The sequence below is a fragment of the Prionailurus viverrinus genome, chromosome A3 (assembly GCF_022837055.1).
Source record: "Prionailurus viverrinus isolate Anna chromosome A3, UM_Priviv_1.0, whole genome shotgun sequence".
Lineage (NCBI taxonomy): Eukaryota > Metazoa > Chordata > Mammalia > Carnivora > Felidae > Prionailurus > Prionailurus viverrinus.
In genome coordinates, this window is record NC_062563.1 from 116,057,423 (window position 1) to 116,085,255 (window position 27,833).

Genomic DNA, 27,833 nt, shown 5'->3' on the forward strand with positions numbered 1-27,833 from the left:
CCCATTTTACAGATGGAGCCACTTACTGCACAGAGCAGTAAGGTAACTTGCCCAAGATCACACAGCTTGTAGTAAATAGCTCCTAGACTCTGAGCATCTGGCAGGCAGAGCTGACGTTCCCTCTGTTCCTCGTATACCCAATGCAATGCTGAGCACATAGTAGGTGTGCAGTACCCATCCCTGGAGGGAATGGTGGGCCACGGCTCTGAGCTGGCTTCTGGCAGCACAGTACTGACAAGGACCCTGATCCCCTGGGCTAGACTTGACCTTTCTGCCCAGAGGGGCCAGCAAAAACCAACCCTCAGAGTTAGGCATGATAGAAGCCTCAGGAAGCCGAAGCCATCCGTTCTCACTGAGTAGCTGGAAAGCTCTTAGGGGAGGAAGTAGGTTGAACTGGTCCTTGCGACAGAGAAGGGGCATATCAGGCCATGGCAGTGTGGCAGACCCAGCTCTCGGTTAAGAACCAGCATGATGTCACCTGATAAGGGCCCTAGGCGAGAGGAGGCTGGAAATGGGGTCTGTCTCCAGACAGTGAAGAGCGTGCTGAGGATTTGGGTCTAGACAGTGAAGGTTTTGTCAACTTAACTTGTTTGCATTGGTGAGGAAAGTCGCACGATGAGACGTCAGCTCCGGGCTTCAGAAAGCTCACTCTGGAGGCCCCCAGAGGACAGCCCGGGCAGGTCATGGCTGCTGCAAAAAATCCGGCAAGAGAGGTTGAACCGGGACAGAAGTGGAAGAGGTGGAAGTGGTTTGAGCGACCTTTTCTAGTGGGACCAGCAAGTCTTGGTCACTGACTCGGTGTGGGGTCTCGGGATATCGCTGAGGAGGACTCCTGGGTTTCTCTCTGGGTGCTGGGTGGGTGCGGTGGCATTCACTAGGGGAAAGCAGGGCTGTATCCCAGGGGCGCACAGGTGAGCGGCGTGACTGCACAAGCCCTTTGGTTGCTCCCAGTTTTCATTCCTCAAATACAGTGGTGTCTATTTAAAGCTCGGGTTAGTGCATACGTTTAGCTGCTAGAAGTCCTAATTATCTCCCGTCCTTCCGCCTCACAGCGTACTGAACCGCACTCCTATGAATCTGATCCAGGAAATCATACTGGTGGATGACTTCAGCAATGACCGTGAGTATCAGTGCTCCCTTGCTCTGGAGACACAGGTTTCTATTCCCTGCCCACGGTTCTCTGGGGATAGAGGGAAGCCTAGGCTTGTAGCAGGTATAGAAGACTTCAAGTGTTGATGTGGGGCTCAGGAGGGAGATAAACTTTACATTTAAAAACAATTTGTTGAGTCCTCTGCTGTGGGTATTTGAGGACCTACACAGTATATTTAGTCGATCCTTGATTGGGTGTGTGTGTGTGTGTGTGTGTGTGTGTGTGTGTGTACGTGTGCACATGGAGGTGTGCACACACATGTATGTCACTGTCCCCTATCCTGGACATAGAAACCTTCAGAGAATTGATCCTGGGACCCAGAGCAGTTTCCATCGCTTGGGGTCCCTGACTCGTATCTGTGACAATCTGCTAGCCCGAGCACAGGCTGCAGCACCCTCTCCTTGCATTCCTGTGGGGGGCGCTGGGTGGGCTCTGCAGGGTGCCATGTGGGGCATCCCATCACCTGGCCATGACGCAGTGAGCAGCTGCCCTCTGACCCTCCAGCCATTGGTCATCACCGTTTCCAAGTTGTCCTATCAAAGAACCTGGGTCACCCCCCCCCCAATATCTTCTTGCCCCCAGAAGAGCATGCAGGTGTCCTCAGACATGTGTATATTGAGTTTGATGGGCACAACAGTTGGGGAAGCATCCTCAGACTTCAAGGGTTGGTAGGGCCACCTCCTATGAGAGCCATCATCCCAGCATCTTGGGTGCAGTTCCAGGCAGAGCCACCTCTTTCCGGTGACAAACCAGGGGAAGCAGGCAATGGCCCTGGGAACAGCTCCAAGTCCTAGGAGAGTAGAATCTGTCCCCCCGAGTGCCCATGCTGGCAGCTGGCTTAAGAACCACTACCACCCTGGGGTCTGCTGCAGGAAGGCTATCACCCACACCCACTGCACGGCCTCAGAACCCTGGGAGTAATGCATACGTGAGTTGTGCACTGGGTCCAGAACAATAAGATCGGACTCTCAGTACTTAAACTTGGTGAGCTGATCTCCCTTCCCTAGTGAGGAAGCAGTTGGAGGTGGGGAGAAACTCGTCCTGCCAGGTCACCTGGCACTGGAGCCTGAGGAGGGTATGCTGTTGGGTTCACTCAGAAGCGGAGCAGCTTCATGGTTAGAGCACAGACGGAGCCAGACTGCCCAGCTTCAAATCCTAGACCTATCACTTACTCAATCACTGGCTACGTACCTCAGGCAAATTAGTAACTTCCACGTGCCTTGCTTCCTTGACTGTAAATGGAGATCATTATAATTATACAGTTTATGTAAGGATTTAAATGTGTTAACACGGGGCGCCTGGGCGGCTCAGTTGGTTAAGCACATGACTTCAGCTCAGGTCATGATCTCACGGTTCGTGGATTTGAGCCCTGCATCTGGCTCTGTGCTGACAGCTCAGCCTGGAGCCTGCTTCTGATTCTGTGTCTCCCTTTTCTCTCTGCCCCTCCCCTGCTCGCTCTCTCCCTCTCTCCCTCCCTCTCTCTCTCTCTCAAAAATAAATAAACATTAAAAAATAAAGTCAAGTAAATGTGTTCACACATTCAAAGTGCTTGGAACAGTACCTGGCCCAGAGGAAGCTTCTATGAGTCTCTGTTGTCACTCTATAGAGTCCAGAGCCAAAGAGAGGCTAAGGGTGGTAAAACAGTGAAGCAAAACCAACACGATGGGGTCTCAATGTGGAGTTCAGAGACTTGGTGGGTCAGGGAAGCAATGGGGCAGGCAGGCAAGCCAGAGGACAGGTCTGGGGTGATGCTGAAGACGGGGTCTCCTGCCCATCCCGGCACATTCCCCTGCATGGTAGAGAGAGAGGTAAGCCAGTTCTGTGATGGGATACACTGGACAGATCACTTGACAGATAAGGTCTCCAGTATCAGACAGGAAATGCCACAATTCATCTCATCCATTGTGTGGTCTCCCAGCAGCTTTTGCTAGACCCCACTAGAGTGAGCAAGAGTCTCGTCTCATGCTTTTCATGGTCTATAGAAACGGAGAAGAGTCTCCAGGTGGCCATCCCAAGAATTCCCATCTGGAAGTGCTTGCCAGCAAGCATACAGGTACTACTATGTGACCTGCTCCAAAGAGGCCTCCCTTGAGGCCACTTTGCATGGACTGGGCCATGTTTGCATATTGATAGAAGCAATCAGTCAGCCTCATCCAAAACCCACAAACACCCTGGGGTCAGGACAGGACTCAGCGGCTGGGGGCAGGGACAGTAGGTAGGGCTGCCTTACTTACCTACTCTTCGGGTTCACCTCCACCCCAGGGCATTCACCCCACGTCACCTTCTGTCTTCACAGCTGATGACTGCAGTCAACTCATCAAGTTGCCCAAGGTGAAATGCATTCGCAACACAGAGCGGCAAGGTAGGTCCGTGCAGCTGGGCAGGACCTTGGAGCGTGAATGTCGGGGATTGGGGTGTGTATGTGCATCAGAGTGTATGTTCAGTGTGCAGGGGGTGTCGTGTGGCTCCCCCCGCGAGCTTGCCGAAAGATGGAAGGACGGGGGCATCCACTTGCCCGTTTGTCCCCACTGCAGGTCTGGTCCGGTCCCGGATCCGGGGCGCCAGTGTTGCCCAGGGCACCACTCTGACCTTCCTTGACAGCCACTGTGAAGTGAACAGAGACTGGCTCCAGCCCCTGCTGCACAGAGTCAAAGAGGTGAGTGAGGCTGACTGAGGCCAGGATTCCACAGCCACCACCTCTTGGCTCTCTCAGGCCAGTACTTCACATATGCCCCCCAGGCCCTCTGGGAGGGGGGGTGGGACAGATTGCTGTCCCCTCGTTAGAGATGGAGAAGCTGAGGTAGAGCGGCCTGCCCACGGTCACACGGCAGGGCAAGGCCCGGGACCAGTTCTTTGTATCACACTGTGACCCACGGCAGGCCCGCAAATGGGGCTGCCAACGGCAGCTGATAGATGACGTGTGTGGTTTCCTGGGCAAGAGAACTGCCCAGAACTATTTCTTCCAGACAGTAGAAGGTTCCAGAAAGGGAGCCCTGATGAGTGCCTTTTGTGAGAAGAAGGCAGCAGACTTTCACTGGGCCTTGTCACCCAATTCCTGAGGCTTCTGTCTTTCCTCGAGCCATGCATCACCCTTGCCCACAGGCCAAGGCAGGTGGGCAGGATGCTGAGAAACCTTTATTCCTTGCCTCTGTCTGCCTTTAGATTACTCTGGAATTCTGTATGTTTCCTCTATGTCTCAGTTACTCCTTTTGAAAGTATGAAAAAAAAAACAACTTTCTTTAATGTTCCCATTGGTATTTTATATTCCCTGAAGTCCGCCCACCCCCATCCTGATCTACAGAAGTCACCAGAAGGTACCAGCATCAGTGCTTAGCGTTGCTGCCCTTCATTTTCTGCCTGAGTTGACTCCCACGGCCGCTCTGTGCAGTACGAGGTCCGTTACTTTTCACATACCCATTTCACAGACGAGGACACGGTGTCGGGGGAATTATGTGACCTGGGCTGATATTCCCTGGCCAGCGCCACCTGCACCAGAGCCCTCCGTGTTGCCTCCACACCATCTTCCCTGTGCAAAATGACAGGGTTGAGGCTGAAAGAATTGGGATATGTGAACCACTCCGAAAAGTGGGAAATCCTTCCCAGCTTCGTTCGTCCCGATGAGAGCACCTCGGTGGCCTTGCAGAGTTCTCACACGTGGGCCCAGAGGTTAATACCCATCCTGTGACCACCTTCCCTGAGACTGGGAGAGCTCAGAACTTAGCGCTGTTTAAGAAAATGCTCTCTCCCCCTTTTTTCTGGCAAAATCCCGCTGAAGAGGTCTGGATTGAGAAATAGTAGGTTATGAACAGACCCTTTAATTTCAGGGCTTTGCCTGGCCCTGGAGGCCCTTCCAGATCCTACCGGTCACAGAGGTGAGGGGGGCGGGGATGATGCTGAAAGTACCAACCCTCTAATCAAGTGGTTGGTTCCCCAGCTGACCGGTCATCTCATTAGTGTAAACTCAGTTTCCATGAAAGGGGATTACTATGAATAACTGTCCCCCCATCTCTCAGGAAATCCCAAGGGTTTTAGAATCTCTTAGTGAAATAGGGGTGCCTGGGTGGCTCAGTCAGTCAGGTCATGATCTCATGGTCCATGAGTTCGAGCCATGTAGGGCTCTGTGCTCCCAGCTCAGAGCCTGGAGCCTGCTTCGGATTCTGTGTCTCCTTCTCTCTCTGCCCCTCCCTCTCTCCCTCTCTCTCTCTCTCTCTCTCTCACTCTCAACCATACATAAACATCAAAAAAATTAGAAAAAAAAAAGAAGCTCTTGTGCAGTGAACCAAGATCAAAAGCCAGGTATATATTTCTTCTTATATCACAATATCACAGTGTACCACATTTTTTAATTAAGTTTTTCATTTTAATTCAATTATAGTTAACATAGAGTGTTATATTAATTTCAGGTGTACAATATAGCGATTCAGCAATTCTGTGCATTACTCAAGGCTCATCATAAGTGTGTTCTTAATTCCTTCTTCTATTTCCCCCATCCCCCCCACCCACCTCCCATCTGGTAGCCATCAGTATAGTGTGTTCCCTGTAGGTAAGACTCTGTTTCCTGGTTTGTCTCTCTTTTTTCCCTTTGCTCCTTTGTTTTGTGTCTTAAATTCCACATTTGAGTGAAAGCACATGGTATTTGTCTTTCTCCAACTGGCTTATTTCGCTTAACGTAATATACTCTAGATCCATCCACGTCGTTGCCAATGGCAAAATTTCGTTCTTTTTATGACTGAGTAATATTCCATTGTATGTATACAGCATATCTTTATCCATTCATCAATCAGTGGACATTCAGGCTGTTTCCATAGTTGGGCTATTGTAAATAATGCTGCAGTAAACATTGGGGTGCATGTATCCCTTTGAATTGGTGTTTTTGTATTTTGTATTTTGAATACCTAGTAGTGTGATTACTGGATCGTAGGGCAGTTCTATTTTTAACTTTTTGAGGAACCTCCATTCTCTTTTCCAGAGTGGCTGTACCAGTTTGTATTCCCACCAACAGTGCATGAGGGCTCCCGTTTGTTTCTCCACATCCTCACCAACAATTGTTTTTTGTATTTTTAATTTTAGTCATTCTAAAATTCATGACAGGTGTGAGGTGTGAGGTGATACCTCATTGTGGTTTTTACTTGCATTTCCCTGGTGAGAGTGATGTTGAACATTTTTGTGTGTGTCTGTGAGCCATCTGTATGTCTTCTTTGGAAGAATGTCTGTCTATTCAGGTCCTCTGCCCGTTTTTTAGTTGATTGGGTTTTTTTGTTTCTTTCTTTCTTTTTCTTTTTTTTTTTTTTGGTGTTGAGTTTTAAAGTTCTTTATATATTTTGAATACTAACACTTTATCAGGGAGGTCGTTTGCAAATATCTTCTCCCATTCAGTAGCTTGTCTTTGAGTTCTGTTGATTGTTTCTTTTGCTGTGCAGAAGCTTTTTATTTTGATGTAGTTCCAATAGTTTATTTTTGCTTTTGTTTTCCTTGCCTCGGGAGACATATCGAGAAGAAAGTTGCTATGTCCAGTGTCAGAGAAATTACTGCCTGCGTACCACATTTTGTTTATTCATTGCTCTGCTAATGGACATTTGGGTTGTTTCCATCTTTTTACTATTGTGAATAGTGCTGCTGTGAACATTAGTATACAAGTTTGAGTGCCTGCTTCTAATTCTTTGGGGTGATACCAACGAGTGGAATTGTGGGATCATGTGGCGATTCAGTGTTTGATCTATAGGACCCCCCCCAGGCTAATGTGGCCCTGCAGGATATGTTAGGGGGCCTTGCTTTCCTCAGACAACCTTAATGAACCCTTTCCACCCCAGTGCCTATGAGGCCATCACAGAAGCCCTCTCTGAAAAATGCTCTCATTTTTGCATCCCTGGTCAGCCTCACCTGCAGGGCAGAGAAGCCTTCATCGTTTCTTCCTCCTGCGTGTGAGTGCTCCTTGCCACCCAGTGCTCCTCCTGTGGCAGTCACTTGGCCCCAAATAGAGCTCATCCTCCCCGGCTGAGCTCCGGATCCCCACCGCTTTCTGATCTAAAGCTTTGGTAGCAGGGGACTGGCCGGACAAACCCTGGGGCCGTGGTCTGGCTCTGCCCCTTGCGGAGCGCCACAGCAGCCTCTGTGGGCTGCAGAGGTTTTCTCCAGACCCTGGCTCTTGTTGCTAGAACATTCCACTGAGACATCCCTTCCAGGACAGGGATGTGGGCGTGTGTCAGCCTGTGTTTCCACACGTCTTTGTATTGTGTCTCGTCTCAGAGTAAAACGTGATTTGATCTTGTGAGTAGAAGTGGAAATTTTAAGCTGTAATTGGAGTTGGGGATTTTCAAAAATAGAAAGAGATAAGAGAGAGGCCGAGTTTGGGCTGTCAGAAACCGTCCTCAGCTGGTCTTTTCCACAAGGAGCTCTCTCGCGTCCCGTCTCCTCCCTTCAGCTACACGATGATACTTGAAACAAGCACCAGGTTGGTTTTAATTCTTTTAACAGAAGCCTCTTTCTCCCTGCTCCTTATCTACATATCTCTTCAGTAGGAAAAAAGATTTTAAGAAATTTCAATCCCTTTAGCATTTGGTAAATTTATGTAAATAATGGCTTACATATGCTTCAAAGCCTCTCACATGCCTCCCTCTCTTCTTCCACCCAAAAGCCCTGTTAGGAAGGCAAGATGGTTTGGCAAATAATAATTTGTCTTCACTTTATAGATGAAGAAACAGTTCCTCAGCGTGTGCTGGTTTGCTTAAGGTGACGTGAATTCTAGATAGCAGCGTCAGAACGAGAACCCAGGTCTTCTGTCCCCTCCTCGAGGACCCCTTCCTTCTCCCCCACCCCGCCCCTCCAGCCTGCCTTAGAGGCTCCGTCGTCACCCTCCAGTGCCCGTCCTCTGTCTTCCCTAGACTGTGAGGCCATATCCACCTTTCCATCTGCCACAATTCCTAAACCATAAGAGGTGCTCAGTAAAGCTGGTTCACCAAGTGAGTGGCTGATCTCTCTAGCATTCTGAGTGCCCATTCACAGTGTAGTTTTAGTTACCTGAATGGGTGGAGGAAGGAGAGGTGTACCGCACAGGTGATCGATGGCCATTGGCTGGTGCATTCAGCCTCTGTCATTGCTGCCAATGGACTTGTGGGGGGGTGGGGAGGAGACGGGGTCCAGGCCATGGGCCAGCCAGTGACTCCTCCAGCTGCCTGCTTAAGCCGACCTGTGGGCCTAGCCTTGAAGACCAGCCAACTGGAGCTCACGGGCCAGCACCTGTGGTGGCTTTGGGTATCTTCACCGGAAGTCCTTCCATCCCTGAGCCTGTAGGAGGAGAGGCCATTTTTCTCAACTGTAACTGACCCATCCGCTTTGCTACCAGCCATCGACATAGTACCCTCAGAGCGAGTTAACAGCCAGCCTCTTGAGCCAACGCTGATGAACACCTGCTGCCCAGCAGGCTGTGGGCTGGGGCTGAGTGCTGCACAAGTGGAGCAGTTACTCTGACCCCCAGGGTCACTCAGATTTGCGTCCTGGCTTTAAGGGTCATGTGTAAAGTCTCGTGCTGCCTCTTTTTAAGGACATGGCTTCACACAGCACTGAGCCCCAAACATCCCTCATTACCCACCTGGTCTCCATGACTCTAAGCAGACACCACATATGAACTGTGATAGGAGTAATAGAAGGGCAGAAGCCCTTGGAATGTACAGGGACGGTGCACCAGAGCCGACGCACCCTGGAGACAGAGCCCCTGGGTGGCTTCTGGGGAAGGCTGTGGCCCAGGAAAGCAACCAGCATTTTCCCAGGCAAGCAACCAGCATTTTATTTTGCATTTCAATTTCCAAATATTGAGGAGAGATTTGAAACACCAGGATTGCGGTGTGGGGGTCCCCAGACCACCCGCAGATTCAGTAATTCACTAGAAGGACTTGGAACTTAGCAAAGCTATTATATTCATGATTACTGTTTCGTGTAGCAAATGGATACAGGTTAAACTCAGCGGTGGGAACAGGTGCATAGAGAGTTCCAGGCACAAGCTTCTAGTTGACCTCTTTTAGTGGGATTATACACACGGCACTCACTTCTCCCAGCAGGGATGTATAACAACATGTACAGAGCATTTCGGAACAGGAAGCCCACCCAAGCCTTGGTGTCTGGGCTTTTTGTTGGGGGTCAGTCACCTAGATGTGGCTGACCACCCCCTGCCCCATGGTCTCCATGCCCCTCCGTAGGTCAGGTTGAGTTGGTACCACATGACCCAAGGCCCTCATCATAAGTCGCACTATTAGGATAGACTGTCTGGTATATCTCAAATCTCCCAGGGAAACAGGGACACTCTTCTAGGCAGGGCATTCTGAGGGCTTAGGAGTTACTGCCCAGAAGCTGGGCAACGGCCAAACATATCTCCGGGCAAGATTAATTCTCTGCTGCACAAGCATTGACATAAGGACTTAGTGAAGCTGTAAAGACCCAAACACTCAACAAGCCAAGGCAAAATGAGGACTTTGTCAGACTCACAGAAGAAGTTCAGTCTCCGAACTTCTGCAACCATGTCAGAATTCAAGTCACAAGGATGTCTTTGAGATTGTGTCCATGGGGAGGTATTGGTGTGGATGGCCGTGCGTGGGCACGTGGTGCGTGTGCACACTCAGAGACACACAGTGACAGAGCCTGAGTGGTGCCTGGAGAGCAGTGGCAGCTGGGCAGGTGCTGTGTCGACTGTGGAAGGGGCATCTGTGTGCGGCCCAGAGGTAGAAGCAATGCATTGAAAATGAGCATTTCTTTCCACATGGGCCCCTTGCCTTCCGAGGTACCTTGTCACTGTCAGGATGAGTCACACGTGGAAGCTGAGGGCCAAATGAAGTCTGTGAACATAAAAGCAGGCACCTGGTGAGTCCGAGCTTAAAATAAGGAGACAGCCTCATCTGGGACAGAGATTGAACTAGGAAATGAAATGGCGACAAGGAGAAGCAGAGGTTCCTGCCTGTGCCAGCAGGTGGTAGGTGTGGAGGATTGGAGATGTGGTCCCGCCTGATTTCCCCGACCTGCTGACTCTCCCAGGCTGCTTGGTTTCCATTTGGCTGTGGAGTCTCCATGTTCACATCTCCTTTACCCTGCCCCCAGCTTCCCCTCCCGCAAGCCAGGTACAGGGTGTTCACCCAGAGCAGGGAAGGCTTTAAAAATATATGCAGCACATTGACAGCCCCCAGGAGCTGGTGCTTCTGTCTTGCATATTTTGAGAATGTTTCCTGGATGACTTTGATGCCTATAGACAGGGGAGCCTGAGGGATACAGCAAGCAAGGAAGCCGGAAAGGAAGATACAGGCCTGGTTTTGATGGTCTCGAATGCCAGGCTAAGGAGTTGGAACCTTATCTTGCAGGCAGTTCAGGTTTTTAGCTGTTGAGCCGCACAGTGAGATTTTCACATCGTAATGACAATTTCGGCGGCCACCGAAGGGAAGAGAGTGGGATAAGGTAGGAGTCCACTGCGGTACGCCAGGTGTGAGGGGGAAAAATGGAGGCAGGACACACTCAGATGAGCAGTTTCAGAGTTAGATTCGACGGGTGATGGGCAGAGGCGAAGCTTTCTGCTTTGTGCTGGGGAGACGGAGGGATACGCGATGGTTCTGTTAGCAGAAATAGGCAACCGAGGGAAAGGAGCATGTTTGGGGACAAGATGATGAAGGCATCACTGAAAGCCCATGGGGCATCCACGGAGGTGGCCAGTGGCATACTGGATCTGAGTCTGGAAGGAAGGGAGTGAGTCAGGGCTGGAGGCACCGATCTGTGACCATCACAAGTGACACCTGAAGTTAGGAATGTCTAGAGATGCTATTCGTAAACGTAGGCATAGAATGAAGGTATTTGGAAATTCCAAAGTGCTTTTCCTGTGGGTGTGTGGCTTCTTTTCATGGGACTGCAGGTAGAGGTCACCTTCCGGGCTGGCTGTGGCCTCTGCCTCCTGAGACCCCACTGATGGTGAAGGACTTTTAGAGCCCCCTTCTTCCTGCTTTCCCCCTTCTTCGTGTGCATCCCTCTCCAGCCAGCCCCTGCCGTGTCCCCACCATGCTCCAAAGGCCACTGTGGCTGAGAAGGACTCCAGGAGTCAGAGAAAGGTTCCTGGCGTTTTAGGCAATGGAACCAGAGAGGTCACGGTACCCCATTTTCTAGATGAGAAAATTAAGATCCAGAGCTGGCAGTGCTTAGTCAAGGCCACAAAACCAGCCTGGCGTTACCAGGGTGAGGCTCTGCCAAGCTCACTGATTCCCAGCCCAGCTCCTTGGCACCACAGGCTGAGCCCGGAGTCTGCTGTCTTCCAGGACTACACGCGGGTGGTGTGCCCTGTGATTGATATCATCAGCTTAGACAACTTCAACTACATCGAGTCGGCCGCAGAGCTCAGGGGCGGTGAGTAGGGCCAGCACCCCTCCCCAGCAAGGACTCGCTGCTCCTCCTGGTTGTTGCATTCAAGGGGGAAAGTGGGGGAAGCGTCTGCTGGTGGTTTGTCTGGAGCGTCCAGCCGTGAGTCCTATAATGCTGGTGGCTCCATTGTGGCCTTACCACTGAGGCCACAAGTGGAACGGCCAGGGGAGTGTGTAGGATGATGCCTCCAGCCCCCAGAGCCCTGGCTCTGATATGGGCTCGCTCTGGGACCTGAGAATAGGAGGGAGGCAAGGACCCCCCCAGCTAGGCAGGGCCTGACTTGTTCTGTCACCTCAGCACTGGTCGCTACGCTCTCTCTGAGGCCCACCAAGGTTCTGCTCAGGGCCTAGTGCTGGTTCCCCAAAACTGATCTGAGGTAGCTCAGCCCCTTACAAAAACCTGCTGGCGCCTCCCCAATGCTCCTGGCCAAGGGCCACGCCCGTAACTACCCATCCTGTCCCCCTTAGACTCTGTCACAAGTGACTCTATCGTCTGCCCTTTATCCTCTAACTGCCCAGCAGAGAAGGCTCAGAGAGGCAGTAGGAGGTAGAGAAAGAGAAGCTGTGGGAGGGACATCTGGCGGCCTTCTTGCTGACCAGCCTGGGACCAGCTTCCCCGGATGCGTTCATGAGCTTCCAGAAAAGGGACGCGTTGCGCAGGCTCTGCAGGGACACATGAGAGACCAAATCAAGCAACTCGGTGCTGTGTTCCAGGGTTTGACTGGAGCCTCCACTTCCAGTGGGAGCAGCTCTCCCCAGAGCAGAAGGCTCGGCGCCTGGACCCCACCGAGCCCATCAGGTAAGTCAGGGCAGGGGTGGCTGGGCAGATCTGTCACCACTCGGTCCTTCCCACTGCCGCAGAGTGTAGGAGGCATTTCACATTGGACGTTCAGGACTGGGCAGAGACCAGGAGAACCCTTGCCAGGCCAGCCCCCATCTCCCCTTACATCAGGAGTTTCTGTCTTCAAGGAGATGTCTCCTGAGGGGACAGGGTCCTGGTAAGGCCTGTGCTGAGGAGCTGCCCGGTGTCACCCTTCCCACACATGCGCCTCGTACTTACACTTCCCGCGAAACGTTGTGAAGTTGGGACCAGATGGTCCTGTTTGAGCCTCTGACTGGGGAAAAGATGGTTCTTTAGGGCCAGAGCTGAGCTACCAGGCAGGATTCAGCCTGGGAAAGGTCAGGTCAGCAGTGCTGTAAGCAGAGGCTGATCTCGAGGCCTGGCCACTGCTGCTTGTTAACAAACACGTCTGGGGCGCCTGGGTGGCTCAATCAGCTAGACGTCTGACTCTGGCTCAGGTCACGATCTCACAGTTCATGAGTTCTAGCCCCGCATCGGGCTCTGTGCTGTCAGTGCAGAACCCGCTTTGATTCTTTGTCTCCCTCACTCTCTGCCCCTCCCCAACTTCCGCGCATGCACTCTTTCTCTCCCTCAAAATAAAATATATACAAACAAACAAACACACACACATCTGCTGTGTCCTGTCTGAGAATGAGATGGTGGCATCAACTCCAGGCTCTTTTGCGGGCGTTCTCTCCTCAGGCCCCTGCTACGATTTGCTGCACATGGTGGCAGGATGGCCGTCTGGGGCCCGGGACCTGTCACGGGGCCGGGGGTAGAACAGAGCATGGTGTCCACCCAGCAGGGAGCCTGTGTCCTGAGCACTGAGAACGTATGGTGTGGGTGTTCCTACCTAAGGCTGGTTCACGTGTCCCAGACCTGTTGGGGAATCTCCAAGCTGACACCTGTCTGCTTCAGGTGGGGTGTCAGGAGGATAAAAGTGCTTGGAGAAATACAGACAAGACCACTAGGATGCAGTTTCTCTGGCCGGTAACTTAGGGATGCCCCACATTCTTCATGGGCATCTCCATATCTCTGGACCTGCCATAGAGTAAACGTTTGCTCACTTGCACTGAATTAACTTAAGAACATAAGTCAGATTGTGAACCAAGGAGCTATGAAGAGCCAAATGGGGACACTCCAGAGAGACGTGTGTGTTCAGGAGAGCTCTACCAGGGACCTCTGTCTCACCTACCTGCTGGCCTCTCCTCCCTCCTCCTCCAGCTGTCATAATCTGGAGTGATGCCAAGAGGGAGATTGGAGCCAGATGGCATGCTAGCTAATGCCTTTTCTTTCTTTCTCTTGCTTTCTTTCTTTCTTTTCTTTTTTCTTCCTTCCTTCCTTCCTTCCTTCCTTCCTTCCTTCAATGTTTATTTATTTATTTATCTTGAGAGAGAGTACACATGCGAGCTGGGGAGGGGCAGAGAGAGAGGGAGAGAGACCATCCCAAGCAGGCTCCACACTGTCAGTGCAGAGGCCAATGAGGGGCTCGATCCCCTGAACCATCAGATCGTGACCTGAGTGGAGATCGAGAGTTGGACGCTTCACCAACTGAGCCACCCCGGTGCCCCCTGCCCTTTATTTCTAAAGGGAGAGTAGAACCTTCTTCCCACACTGAGAGCTCCATGCAGCACACATCAGCTTCTCAGCTACCCAACAGTGGCAGCACATGATATGGTGGTGGACCACATCAAGGACGAAGGGGGCAGTGGTGCAGCCACCTCCTGGTGTTACCCTTCTCTGTCCCAGTGGTGGCATTCTGAGGGTGGGCTCTTTTCTTGTGGGCATATCCCTGCTCCCAGAATGAGTGTTTCCCAGTATTAGGTCAGTTTGCAGGAAATAGCAGGGGGGCATGGCTTTGGGAGACCTGGTTTCTGGACCTGCTCTCCATCAACTAACTGACATGGGTGAAAACTGCCTTCACCCTCTGGATGCGCTGGATGAGGGGCCAGGTCCCTGAGGGCTTGCCCACCTCTCCCAGCCACCGATCCTTATAGACACACATCCCTAAACTTGCTGGATTATTTGGTTGGACTGTGCTATCCTTGTCTGCCTTCCTCTGCAACCTTTTCCTTTCCAAGTGGCTTCTCTGGCATCTCTCTCAGGCACCAGAGGCAGGGGAAGGTGGGGTGGGATCCCACAGGAAAAAACAAAGATAAGGGTGTATTAGTTTTTTGGGGTTCCTGCAGCAAAGTACCACACACAGAGTGGCTTATCGACAGAAATGTATTGTCTTGCAGGTCCGGAGGCATGAGGTCGAAAATCAAAGTGTCGACAGGGTCGATTCCTTCTGAGGGCAATGCCGGCCTCTCTCCTTGGCTTTCAGGGGGCTCTCTTCTCCGTGCCTCTTCACATTATATGCTCTCTAGGCACGTCTGTCTCTCTGGCTCTGTGTTTCCTTTTTTTAAGGACACTAGTCACATGAGTTTGGGGTTCACCGTAATGTCCTCATTTTAACTTCTATAGAGACTCGCTCCTTAAATAAGGTCACATTCTGAGGTACTGGGGGTTAGGACCCCAACATAGGTGACATAACCCCTGATAGAGGGGTAAAGAGGGAAGAAAAGGAGAACACAATCTCAAAAAATGGATGTGCAATTTTTAAAAAATATTTATTTATTTTTGAGAAACAGAGTGCAAGCGGTGTTGTGGGGGGGGGGGGGGGGAGAAAAGGAGGAAGACACAGAATCCAAAGCAGGTGCCAGGCTCTGAGCTGTCAGCACAGAGCCCGACACGGGGCTCAAACTCACAAACTGGGAGATCGCGACCTGAGCCGGAGTCAGACACTTAACTGACGGAGCCACCCAGGCGCCCTAGGATGTGCTGTTAACAGGTGCTGCCTCAGTCTTCTTTCCCTGCCTGGTCAGTGGCCTGCTGCCCGGGCTCCCAGTAATGGAACCCCCCAAGAGAGCCACGATGGGCAGGGCCTGTGGGAGAGGCCAGTGAAGGATCCCCAGGCCCTCAGAGCAGCAGTGTTCTGAGCAAATCCCAGCTCCCCCAATGGAAGGCATGCTGATGAGTAAATTAGCCTGTCTGTGAGGCCGGGAGATTTAAAATCAAAAGAAAAAACTCCAGAGCATGTTCTTGTTTTAGGTAATAATGCATTGGCCCTGTGAAGAGGAAGAGAAATGGGGAGAAAATTGTATTGAGCTCTGCACTGCCAGGGCAGAAGAATGTGACGGCGGTCTCTCTCCCGTAACTCCCTCCCTTCCTTCCAAATGCATAGGACTCCGATCATCGCTGGAGGGCTCTTCGTGATGGACAAATCCTGGTTTGAATACCTGGGGAAATATGATACAGACATGGACATCTGGGGTGGAGAGAACTTCGGTGAGTCGCTGTCTCTGCGTCCTGGGGCCGGGTGGCATCTCTGTGTCCTGGAACCACGTGTACCTGGGGTGAGGGCCTGGGAGGGGCCAGTAAGTCACTCCTTGGGGGCAAGGCCAGTGGGGGCACCGGAGGAGTGGTTGCCGGGAGGGTGGAGGTAACAAGGCATTTCTCCGTGGGGCCGCACAGACGCTGAGCACCAGGAAAGCCTTCCCGGGGAAGACCGTTAGGGGCAAGTTGAAATGCAAAAGCCAGGAAGACTAAGGAGGAATACCAAGCTGGAGGCTTGAGCTGGGAGCTCTGAACTGGGGATCTTGGAAGGGGCCCAGGGATGGAGAGGGCTGACAGTGACCCCGTGACTTGGGTAACATCTGTTTGCTGCTCTGTGCACACAGCACTCAGCACCAGGGTAATGAAGAGGGTCTGGGGTCATCGCCACAGAAGCCCAGGAGCATCTGGCCCTTGTCTTTTAGTGAGAGAGAAAGGGGTGTGGGTGGAAGGGGTGCAAAACTGTGCAAGTGTGTCTGGCTGCAGTGGTGTGGGCCTGCATTCTGCAGCTACGGGAGAAAGAGCAGTCCGGGACCCGCTCGTGTAGCTCGTAGCACTGAGTGAGCCCAGAGCTGCCTCATGTAGTAGAAGTGCGACACGAGGGTGCTCCTTGCGGTTATTGTGAAACTCCCAAAGCCATCTGCACACAACGCCAGCAGGTGTTGTGTTGGTTTCCTTTCCCTGCTCCCAGGCAGCAAGATCCAGGAAGTGACCAGAATATGGGCTGGGATTCGATTTTGTTTTATTCCCAGCTGTCTCTAGTGCTTATGGTAGTGGCCACCTTGAAGGTGGCTTTGGTAACTACTTGTTGAGGAAGACACTGGAGAAAGAGAGGAAGAGGCCACAGTGTCACTGGGGAGCGTTGGGCACAGGCTCACGGAGCAGTGACGTGGCCTGAGAATGACCCGTGGGGCTCGGCTGGGCATTTAGCAGTAATCTCATGCATTGTCCTCTGCCAGTGTTTTTTCCTGTCCGTGCCTCCAGAGTGTTTTATGGCTTTCTTCCTCAGTCACTAAGAGTTATTTTCCAGGAATTTATGGCTGCTGGCCTGACCCACAGCATCTGTTCTCCCAAACTGGGCAGTGTAGAGAAACCCATCAAAAGTATACATCTCTTGCCATCAGGGGCCAGATTGGAAGCTCAACAAACGAGCAGAAAACCCCAATCCCACGAACCAAACTGCCTCCCCTTCCTGGCACCCGTCCCCTGGAACAGCCTGGGGAAATAAATCGGATATGGGTTTGAGATCAGCTGTGTCTGCACGGGCCCAGAAGAGCTCAGAACTGGGTAGACTCTTGTCGATCCCAATGGGGACGAGATTTCTGTCTTTCTGGGCAGCCCAGAGCCCAGGGCATCGTGCCACTCAAGGTCCTCTCATGATCCTCTCATGTGCTCTGGCCTTTCCTGCTACAATCAAACGAATCCTTTCTATAGCACTTTTGACAGACATCCTGTCTCTGCTCAGGTGCTGTTTATGACAACACGTTCACTGCTTCACAGTTCGGCACATGCTCTTGTTGTGAATTTTTGTGTTAAACTGTTAGAAAATTCTCCTTGGTGGTAACCCATCTCCCTCTAGCCTCTGTCTGTTGGGACTTGTTCTGCCCCCTTGAACCCTACAAAGTGAGTGTGAGCCTTCCTCCATGTGGCAGTCGCTTTGGGATTCAGGCAGCACGTTATTTTTAATGATGGCACATTCCGGTCCAACCTTCCAGTACCTTCTGTTTATAGCAATGTTGACACACATCTGCCCACATTAAGTGGCAATCTCAGCTAGTTGCTTCTGGTCGTGGGACATTAACAAGTGCTGATTCCACTGGGGAAGTAGGGAGGGACTTCTGCGGAGGTGTGGGAGAGGCATTTTCCGATCCAACACAAATTTTTTTTTTTTAATTTTACAATCTAACACAAAAAAGCTCTATAGACAGCTATCCCAGGAAACACCGCTTTCTCCCATCCCAGCATCCCGTTATGTTATAGCCGGCTCTCAGCACTTTGAAAGCCATTTCTGGATTTTTTAAAAAAATTTTTTAAGCATTTTATATGCCAGAAGATGCAGGGCATCTCCAACGGTGCGTATGTCACATGGAGCACCCCAATTCTGCATGCGAACATAGGTAGGCACCCGAGTGGGCATTTGGAAGAGCCCATCAGGATGGGGATGACAATCGGGGGTTTAGTGGGGTCGGGGAGCTCTCTAAGTTTCAGGGATGGTGCTGAGGGAAGGAATTCTGGCTCCAGGGTGTGGCAGGGGGGCCTCCCCGCAGCCCAGCTCACCAAGTGCCGGGATCCGCACCCGAAGCATCATCGTTCACATCCACCCTTCTCTCCAGCCCCAGGACTATTCTGTTCCCCTCAAAGCCAGCCTCCCACTGGGCCAGAGAGCACTGAAATGCAGGTCTCTCCCACTTCCCAGGCGTGGCGGCCACCGTGGGTGCTTCTTGTCCTAAGGACGAGGCCCACACCCCTCAGCTGAGTCCCTCCTGGTGTGTGCCCACCTCTCCAGCCATCAGTCCGGAGGCACAGCCCCAACATGCCCTGCCCTCTGCAACCACCTGGCCTCCCTCCTCCACAGTGTGGACTCCACTGCACAACACAGCTCCCGGGGCGGCCTCCCCCAGGACTAGCACACCTTCCCCGCCTGCTCTCCCGCCCACCCTACTCACTCTGGGCCCCTCCGCACCCAGTTCTCCTCTCTACGAGGCTTGGGCCCTCTCTGTATTTGTGTTCATTCACCTGTGCTGCTGCCTGCCTGCTGCTAAACCCAGGATGAGGCGAGAATATGCCTCCAACCTCTAGTCCTAGAGGCCTAGAACACTGGAAAGTGCTGGCTACCCGTGTTCCAAACCAAGGGACTGGGAGCTGGAGAGTGGATTCTTCTCCAGAGCCCCCAGCATGGAACGTGGTTCGCACACCTGGATTTGGGCCTTGGGAGGCCCTCAGTAGGGGGCCCAGCCAAACCCACACACCAGGTTTGTGTGGCCTTTGTTACCCTCCCCTGCCCCAGGGCAGCTTACTGTAAGTAGATAAAGCTAATGCCCCTGCTACCCCTTCAGACTCAGGGGTGGGGGGTGGACAGCACCTGCTAAAGGAGCATGTATCTGACCTGCTGACTAGTTTCTCCCTGGAACCTTCTCTTTCTGCCTCTCCCTCTTCATGCTGGATGGCTCAAGGTGACGGAGATGGCCTCATCTGAGAAGAGCATCCACGTCTGATGAAAAGTCCTCTCCCCACAGACAGGGAACTAAACTAAAGCAGGCCACAGCTCGGTTCCTTCTCTGGGCCATTGGGCCGAAGCTCCATGCCCCGATGAAGTCCCCCAGGACCATCCTTTCCCACTGCCCCTGGACTTCCCCACGTCTACCCTGGGCCCAGCAGAGACAACACACATGGCTTGTTTTCATAGGGATTATGGAAAGATAAGTGTGCCACCTTGGCATTTGCAGGCTTATGGCTCTGGGTGACCATGGTGGGCCTGTGGCTAGTGCCTGTTCAGAAGCTAGGGGCCTGGATGCAGCGAAATGGCCCCAGATGGTATGAGGTGTGGTTTTGTAGACCAGAAAATGATCTCTACTCAAGTCCATGCATTCATTAAAAACTAATAACAGAGTTTCCAGGCCCAGAAGGTCCTGAGAACTTAAAGATCATTAAAAGGAGCCGGGTCTCTATGGCCACATTTGTATGTGTGGACTTGTGGAGAACAGTAGCCCACCACAGCTCACTCCACTCCCCTTGTCCTGAGTAGGTTCCCCTTGGCCAAAGGCAGAACAGGTCCTCCTGCCGTGTGTACAATGCGTGTCTGTATACGATATGTGCAGCTCCATGTAAAACAGGATCATTGAAGTTGGCGGAGCCCGTGTCTAAAGCGCCCTCCACCTGTGTTTAGAAACCCGACTATGAAATGAAATTGGAGCCTTGATGGGTCTGGCTGAGCAGTGGTGTTCGGATGGCTGTGGTTTGTTGTCTGGGGAGAAAGCGTCCCCTTTCCCATCCAGCCAGTCATGGGCTTGTCAGGCAGAGGTGGGTCTGGGGGAGGGCAGGGGTGCCATGGGGACCTGGTAAGACCTGGTAAGTGGGTTGATGAGACAGAAGAAAAGAGGTGAGAATGGAGGGTGGGGAGGGCAGCTTTCCATCAAGCATGAGTCTGATGCCTAAAGAAAATAAGATACTAGCGCCGTCCCCTCCCCACCCCCCCATGAGGGTGGAATAATGACACGTCTCCCTGCCTGGAATTCAGAGTGTATTAGGGCCTGCGTGACATTCATCACCGTGGAGATGGTGCCGGCGCTGACTCAGCGAGAACCCCCTACAGATTCCCTACAGCATCTCTTTGCTCGGCCTCCCCACTTAAGAAAGTGATGACTCTGCAGGAGCAGGAGCCGCAGACGTGGAAAGTAGAGGGTCTAGGCGGTGCCTGGAGGGCCCGCTGCCCCACGCCTCTGTCCACGGCACTGCTGACGCACGAGCCCCTGCTGCGTGGGGTCTCTGGGTTCCGAGACTTTCCCAGGTGTCAGCAAGTATCTGTGTGGACGGTTATCCTGATGTCAGTGGTGTAGACAAGGACAGGGTGACTCCATGTCCTGGGTGCTAAATATCCCACACAATACACCTGTGAAACATCACACCAATCTGCACCCCCCAGGCTGCCCGACTCTGGGGGCAGCACCGCAGTGCAGGTCAGTCCCCGTGTCTCCCATCACCCCAGTTGTAACACTCAAGATTCCAGAGCAGAGAAGCTGTTAGCACATCCGGGCCTCAGGCACCTACGGGCAGCATCAGCCGGACCAACGGGGCGCAAAGACGGGCATTTGTCACGATTGGATGAGTGAGTGGAGGAAATGCAGCGTGGTGGCTGGTCATAGGTGAGCCTCTCCTGTTGGCCGATAAAAGCCTTGAAGCCAGCGTCTTTTCACCCACACCTGCGTTGGCCGACGGCTGCTGCTGAGTGCTGAGGGCAGGTGGAGGCAGGGCGAGAGCCGAGTTCAGGAGTGGGGAAATGTGCTTCAGTCCCCAGGAACCCGCTGGCAGGTGTCAGGTCAGAACCGCTTCTGCATCATAAAATAAGGACATCCGTGACCAGGAGCAGGGTTGTTAGGATGACTAATAAGCTACCACCTGAGGGAGGACAGAACAAAGCCCAGCCCAGGGGTAGATGAAGAGGTCATTTTCCTCCCATGGCTCACGTTTGCAGAATTGAGATGTGTGGTGATTTTAGGCTAAAGCAGCAGCCACAGGAAAAGGAGGAGGAGGAGGAGGGATGGTTTAACAGGTGGAGGAGAGGAGACAGGCTGTGGCAGGCTGTGGAAGGCGAGGACCGGGTAGGAGAAGAAATGCGTCTGCTGGTGTCCAGCACTCCCTGGCAGAGGGTCAGACAGCCTTGGAAGTTGGCACAGGAGCCAGGAGCAAGCTAGGGCTGGCGGGATGGAGGGGAGTCCTCAGCATCACGTGAACCATGGGGCCAGCTGAGGAAGCAGTGTCAGGAAGACACGGAAAAGACAGAGCCTCAGGGTGGAAGAATGCCAGAAGACCAGAAGGAAGGTGGAGAAGGACCAGGGTCCGATGACTGCTTTCCGAGGTGGGGGGCCTGTGCATGCTGACGGGGGGGACAAAGATGGAGAGAGAAGCAAGATCCTGGGCACGGGAAGCACGGAGGCAGAAACAGGTTGCAGGGGTCTGGGCGGGGGGCGAGGGGTGGAACTGAGGCATAGTTTGGAGGGATTCGCTTTGCAAATGAGGAGGGACATATGTCTTATTTGAATACATGGAAAGGAAGAGACCACAGCCAAAACGTATGCGTATTTTTGGAGGAGGGCTGGCACAAAATTTGTAGGTTATATCTAGTAAACCAGATCTCCGTCTCTAGTTTTGCAAGATGAGAGGGTTTTCCTTTTTGGGAACTGGAGCAGACCGTATTTTGAGATGCTGGAGAGGAAATGAGGGGAGCACAGTAGACTTTTGGAGCATACTGTTAAGGAAGACGTCCTGAGGCCAGAGTCACATGTGTGCTAACAGTTCCAGGGCCCGGCCCCTGCAGCCCCTCGGTGCGTTCGCTGCAGGGTGGGGAGGCGGGTGTTGGCAGTCAGCTGAGCTCACTCATTGCTTGTGTCCCCCCATCCCACAAACACCAGGCTGGGGCATGTGATCCCACTGTGTTCCAGCCAAACGTCAGATTGCTGCGTATCAAGGACCTTGATGGAAAGTCAAAACCCCAAAGTGTTAGTTCCACAAATTTTAAGTGGCTGCTGTGGCAGAAGAAGGAAGCTGGAAGCAGGTATGGGAGGGCAGTGCTAATGGGGTCCATGTTTCAGAGACTGGCTTCAGGGGCGTCTGATCACAGCCACGGCTGATCTTCCTGTCGTACTAAAGATGTTTTGCTGTATTCTCAAAACCTCTGTTTCATTTGATGTGGACGGCAATCCTGTGGAGTACTTCTGTGATCTTGGTTTGGCATGTGAAGAAACCCAGCCTCAGTGAGCTGAATGAAGCGGGATCCCCCAGGGACACGGCTGGGGGACTGCCATGGACTCGGGGCTGCCAAACCCAAAGCCGAGCTCTTCTCATCTTCCTCCCTCACTCCATGTTCTTGCCACCATTTGGAAGTAATCTTGAGAAGCCCTTTCTTCATCTGAGTGTGCGCATTGTCCCCACCCTGTCCCCAAGCTTCCTGAGAATGAGCTGTAGCGCACTGGGACCAGAACCTGGGCAAGCAGAAGGGCCGGTGTGGGGAAGGTGGTGGCAGTGGGCTTGGTATCTAGGGAGCCTTGCCTGCAATTCAAGGGCACAGGGCAGGAGGCAGTAGGGACAGGTAAAGGGTGGCTGAGGACAGGTGAGTGACCGAGCAGGTGAGGATCACAATGGAGAAATCGTGTCCAGGCACCTGCTTGGAAAGCCGGAATGGGAGGAGACAGGGAGCAGGAAGTGGAGGGGCAGCAGGTAAGAGAGAGAGGACCCAGGGTGAAAGAACCCAGGGAGGTAGGGCCCAAGGTACTGGAGCACGAATGTGGGGCACTAGAATACTCACATCCTCATTCCCTGCTCCTGGACCGCAGTCTGCTTCCACGTGCCCTGCCCCCAAGAGCAGCCACCCATGGGCCTGGGCATGAATACGATTCAGCCTGCCCTCCTCCCACTTGAGCTTGACTGCAGAAGCATGGAGCAGGCGGCAATTCCCAGATGGGAAGCTGGCACTTCCCACCAGTGGCCTGGCCAGTGGGGTGCACGGGGGAGCCTGCCCTGGGTGTAGGCAATAAGGAGGTGCACTGTCCGTAGAGAAGGTAAAAGCAATCACAAAACTGCCTGACAGTCGTTCAGCAATTCTAAACACTAGCGGTGATGAGATACTCCCCTCCCCCACCTTGGTGTTCCCCTGCTTCCTTCCGGGGCGGGAGCACCAGGCTAGGACACAGCCCCAGGGGAGAAATGCACACCCCGGCCTCTTCCCAGCCACCTCTGCAGACTCTGCTCTACCCTCAGCTTCAGAGCCGGCAGCCAACCAGCAAGAAATGGGTATGTGTGCAAAATCCCCGCCCTAGGGATCAACCCCAGCAAGTGTAGAGGCTTCCAGCATTCTCTACAGCTGCTCTCAGCTACTGGCTAGACTTCCTCCTCCCAGGCTACGATTCAGGCACCCTTACAGAATGATAGAATTGCAGTCAGGCCATTGGGAGGTGACCGACACCTCGTCCAGGGGTTTCCTGGGAATCCTGCCCCTGTATTTTGCTAGCCTGTGAGAGTGTGGAACTCACTACTTCCATTACAGCCGTTCCTATCTGGGCCTTGACTGTCGGGAAATTCTCCTATATTCTTGACTGGAGATTCTTTCTCCTCGGTCCTGATTCCAGCCCTCTGTGGTCCTCCATGAGGGGAGGGAACAGGGGCTAATTAAACGTGTGCCTCTCCAAGCCAGCCACTATTTCCACATTCACTCTGGTCATCCTCCCAGCTATGAGATATTGTCATCCCCATTTGCAGATGAGGAAACTGAGGTTGCCCAGCCAGCAGAGCACACAGTCTACAAAGCCACCTCCTCACCCCCAAGCCCTAGGCTAGATGCAGTGGGGCCTGACCATGTCCTTGGTCCTCAGGGCTGTCATCCTGGGTCCCCTCCCCTCCTGAGGACACAGCGCAGTGATGAGGGGGCACGGCTGTCTTACAGAAATCTCCTTCAGAGTGTGGATGTGCGGGGGCAGCCTCGAGATCATCCCCTGCAGCCGGGTGGGCCACGTCTTCCGGAAGAAGCACCCGTATGTTTTCCCAGATGGAAATGCCAACACATATATAAAGTAAGTGCACATCCCAGGGGCTTCAAGGGGGCAACAGAAAGCCGAGGGTTTTCCCAGTGATGGGTTGTGGCTGTCCCATGTTCTCTGGTAAGTTTCCCGAGTGTTCTGGATGCTCTGGAGCCACACATTATTCTCCCTGGGATTCTGCCTAAGCAGGGAAGGTCGGGCTTGCCCACCCAGCTTGAGGACTAGGCCTGGGGCTGTTCCCCACCGCTGACTGCCCAGGGCTCAACAAGGCCCACATGTCCCTGGGCAGCACCGTCCTGCAGGGCTCCAGGTATTTGGGGGCATTTGGGCTGGGGGAAGAGGATGCCATTTTGCCTCTGAGTTCTGGAAGATCCACTGCTCCCACTTTCAGGCTGGGTCACCAGGGGAAAGGTCCTTGGAAGGATTTGAGACTGGGGACGCACAAGTGGCTACAGTTCACGTGCCTGCCCCAGGGCCCTGCCGGCACCCAGACAGGGTCCAGGCTGGGGAAGCCCTGCGACCCTGGGCTTCTTGCAGAGGGTGTTTGCACCACCTGCAGCGGGAAGGGGTAGGGCAGGATGAAGATCCAGGGGCCTCAGTGACTCGGTGCTGCACTTACCTATTCCTGCCCTGTCCCTTTGTACACACTTCTCCTGTGATTCCTTCTAGAAATAATTCCTGTGTACCCCTCTCCCCGTGTCTATCTTTCCTCCGTCTTCCCACTTTTTCCCTTATTCTCGTGTCTTGTCATCTGACAGCCTCACTTCATTTATTCTCCTTTTTCCTTTTTTTTTTTTTTTAAATTTTTTTTAATGTTTATTTTTGAGACAGAGAGAGACAGAGCATGAATGGGGGAGGGTCAGAGAGAGGGAGACACAGAATCTGAAACAGGCTCCAGGCTCTGAGCTGTCAGCACAGAGCCCGACGTGGGGCTCGAACTCATGGACCACGAGATCATGACCTGAGCCGAAGTCAGCTGCTTAACCGACTGAGCCACCCAGGCGCCCCTCCTTTTTCCTTTTCTGTCATTTAGTCCATTTGGGAGAGGGGGAAGCTAAGTGCCTCTTGGTGCTTTTCTTCATCTGGGGCGTCGTTTTCCTCATCGGTGTTTTTCCTTCCTCAGTTTTCACACGTATGAGCAGGTACAGGTCATGTCCTGACATGATGGTCTCAGGGCCATCATGGGGTTGAGCAGGGGAAGAGTTAACACCTTTTGTAGGAACTTGGTGGACAGGGGTGGGGTGGTGAGAAACCCAGCAGGCACCAAAGGGAGAGCTGCCTTGGGCCCTCAGGTTTTCAGGAGGAAAAGGTGAGTGGGGGACCCCTGGTGTAGGAAAGCCAGGGGGCTATGATGTGGAAGGGGGCCAGCCTAGGAATGAGGGGGCAGCCCTAGGCTCCAGAACAGGCACTGTCTTTGAGTCTGAGCCCTGGCCAGTGGGTCAGTCAGTGGTTAGAGAAAAGCGGCACAGGTGTTTCCTAAGCGGCGTGCAGTTGGCTGATGACCAGCCCAGGGGAACGTGCCAGCAAAGCGCTGGTAACTTGAGTGCACCAAGAATGGACTGCGGGTGCGTGACTCTTTCTGGGTCCACCAACTTGGAAGAGCATAACATACCCCTATATGGAATGCCTCTGCTCCAGACAGAACCAGAAGTCTGCAGGAGCATCCCCGTGTAGTGAGACCCCAAGTTCACTTCTGTGGACCTTGGTGGGAGTTGCTTCTCCGCTGCACCTGGCATCTGTTTTCTGATGACCTCGGTCTTGCTCTGCGGGCTCTTCCTCGTACCTCTGCCTCCCTGTCTGCTGAATGGTGACATTCTCCGTGTCAGTCTCCCTCGCTTTTTCTGTGCCCTATGAGGTCAGACTCAGAGCAAACTCTTGGAAGAGACTTGTGTGCTGGCCAAATGTCTGACAGACGGCATGATTCCTTGATTCTTTATGCCTGTGCCACACTGAGCACACAGGCTCCAGGAAGACATGTGTGATTGGCTTTCCCGCCAAAAGCTGGGACCCTACCACTTTCCCTGCAGAAAGGGGGAGCTCCTTGATCAGGGGTCTTGAGGGTAGCTGGAGGCCCTGCCTCTCTGCTCTTGGTCACTGGCATGTGTGGGTTCTCCTGGTTCTTTTCTCTTCATTCATTCGTTCATTCATTCATTCATTCATTTTTGAGCCACATAAGTTCTATTTCTGGCATGATTTTTCTGGTGTGTACCTTTTGGGGAGGAGTTTGTCCTTCCTACTAATTTCCTGGGTCTTGGGGGAAAGGCCCTTTTGGAGAGCAGGTGGGACTTGGCTGGACTCAGCACCCAGGGAAGAATGCTATTCCTGGGTCTTGGGGCCCCCAGCTGGGTAATGTTGTTTACATGTGCATTTTAACCGATATGTGACCCCCACCCCACCTCCCCAGGAACACCAAGAGGACAGCTGAAGTGTGGATGGATGAATACAAGCAGTACTATTATGCTGCCCGGCCATTCGCCCTGGAGAGGCCCTTTGGAAAGTAAGTGTCCTTTCAGGCTAATTCGTGCAGAGGATTGAGACGATCCCCAGCTCCTGACAGCCTGTCCACTTCGCTGGTCACCCAGCCTTTGAGCCACTCCAGGACCCGGGCTGTGGCTGCTCTCCTTTGTGTCCCTTCTTGCTCCTGCCCTGTCCTGGGTGTGCAGGACTCTCGGTAGCTCTTATGGAATGACTGACAACCTGGACCACCGCCCCAGTGAGTGAGCTGTGTTTCACACAATGGGGCGATATTTATAGCTTTTTACAGAGAAGTAGGATGCGGGACACAACGGCCTTAGTCCCTAGAGGTCAGAGCTCCTCCTCCGAATTCTGAGTCACCCACACGCAAACTGCCCTTCTTCTCAGAGGAGCAGTATCAGACAGGTGTCCCCTAGCACCCTGCTCTAGCTTCCTGGGAGTGGACAAGGACAGGAAGGGAATTCTGTGCCAGATGCCCTAAAGGCTATCCTGTTAGCGCTCCCCAAACTCTGAGTAATGGATTTAATTGCCTCTATTTTACGGGACAGGACACCGAGGCTTCTGCAGATTAAGCGACTTGCCCTAATCAAATCACCTGGGGGATGAGGCTCAAACCACACCTGTCTGATCCCAAAACTATAGGGTACAATTCTCCAGCCCAGAGCTGATAAAAGAAAAATGGGATGTTTATGTTTGTTTATGTTTGTCATTTGACTGTTTTGAGGAGCAGCCAGTGTTGTGTTTTGTTTTTTTTTTTTTGTCACACTGCTGTCCTTCAGTCAGACTAAGGCTGGTGAGCGGGTGGGTTTTGCTGCCTGCACCCCTCAGGAGGATTACATCGGACCCAGCCAGAATGGCTCCCGTCTCTGAGGTTATAAACCCATGCTGTCCCTCCAGGGCAATTGCACAGGACCTCACAGGACATTTGTCCTGAGTCCTCAAACTTCTGGTCCACTGTCTGTGACCATGCACCTCCCCCTTCCTTACCTCCTGCCCTCCCCAGCTTGGGTTCACTCTCTTGCTTAAAGAGAAGGTTTAAAAGACATTGTCCTCAGATCTTTTGCCCTGTTGTGCATCTGTCAACACCCCAGGCAAAGTTTTCTCAACCCTGGATGAACCCGACTTTGTGCCTTTCCCTCCCCTGCGCACAGGCTGCTGAAGGTTCTGGAAGGTATCAGCCGGTGCTGCTAACACACCGTGGCCATCAGACTCAGGGAGGCCCTTGGCAGACCCGTCAGTCCTGCCGCCTTTCCTGGGTACCATTCTCCCCAATCTCAATTTAAACCTCTCCTGTCTCCCCAGCCCCTGAGTTCACCCGTCACTCACAACAGATGACACCTTCTGTTTTATAGATGAAATAG

General features: G+C 52.9%; 1 protein-coding gene across 3 annotated transcripts in view; it reads left to right on the forward strand.

The window, feature by feature from the left end:
- GALNT14 (polypeptide N-acetylgalactosaminyltransferase 14) overlaps positions 1–27,833 on the forward strand; it is a 209,466-nt gene that overhangs the window by 166,292 nt on the left and 15,341 nt on the right. For all 3 annotated transcript variants that reach the window (XM_047851980.1, XM_047851981.1, XM_047851982.1), the window contains exons 4-11: positions 1,053–1,120; positions 3,447–3,512; positions 3,685–3,806; positions 11,431–11,518; positions 12,247–12,331; positions 15,600–15,703; positions 23,904–24,030; positions 26,402–26,494. In XM_047851980.1, coding sequence (XP_047707936.1) covers positions 1,053–1,120; positions 3,447–3,512; positions 3,685–3,806; positions 11,431–11,518; positions 12,247–12,331; positions 15,600–15,703; positions 23,904–24,030; positions 26,402–26,494 — 753 coding nt within the window. The remainder of the gene's footprint in view (positions 1–1,052; positions 1,121–3,446; positions 3,513–3,684; positions 3,807–11,430; positions 11,519–12,246; positions 12,332–15,599; positions 15,704–23,903; positions 24,031–26,401; positions 26,495–27,833) is intronic.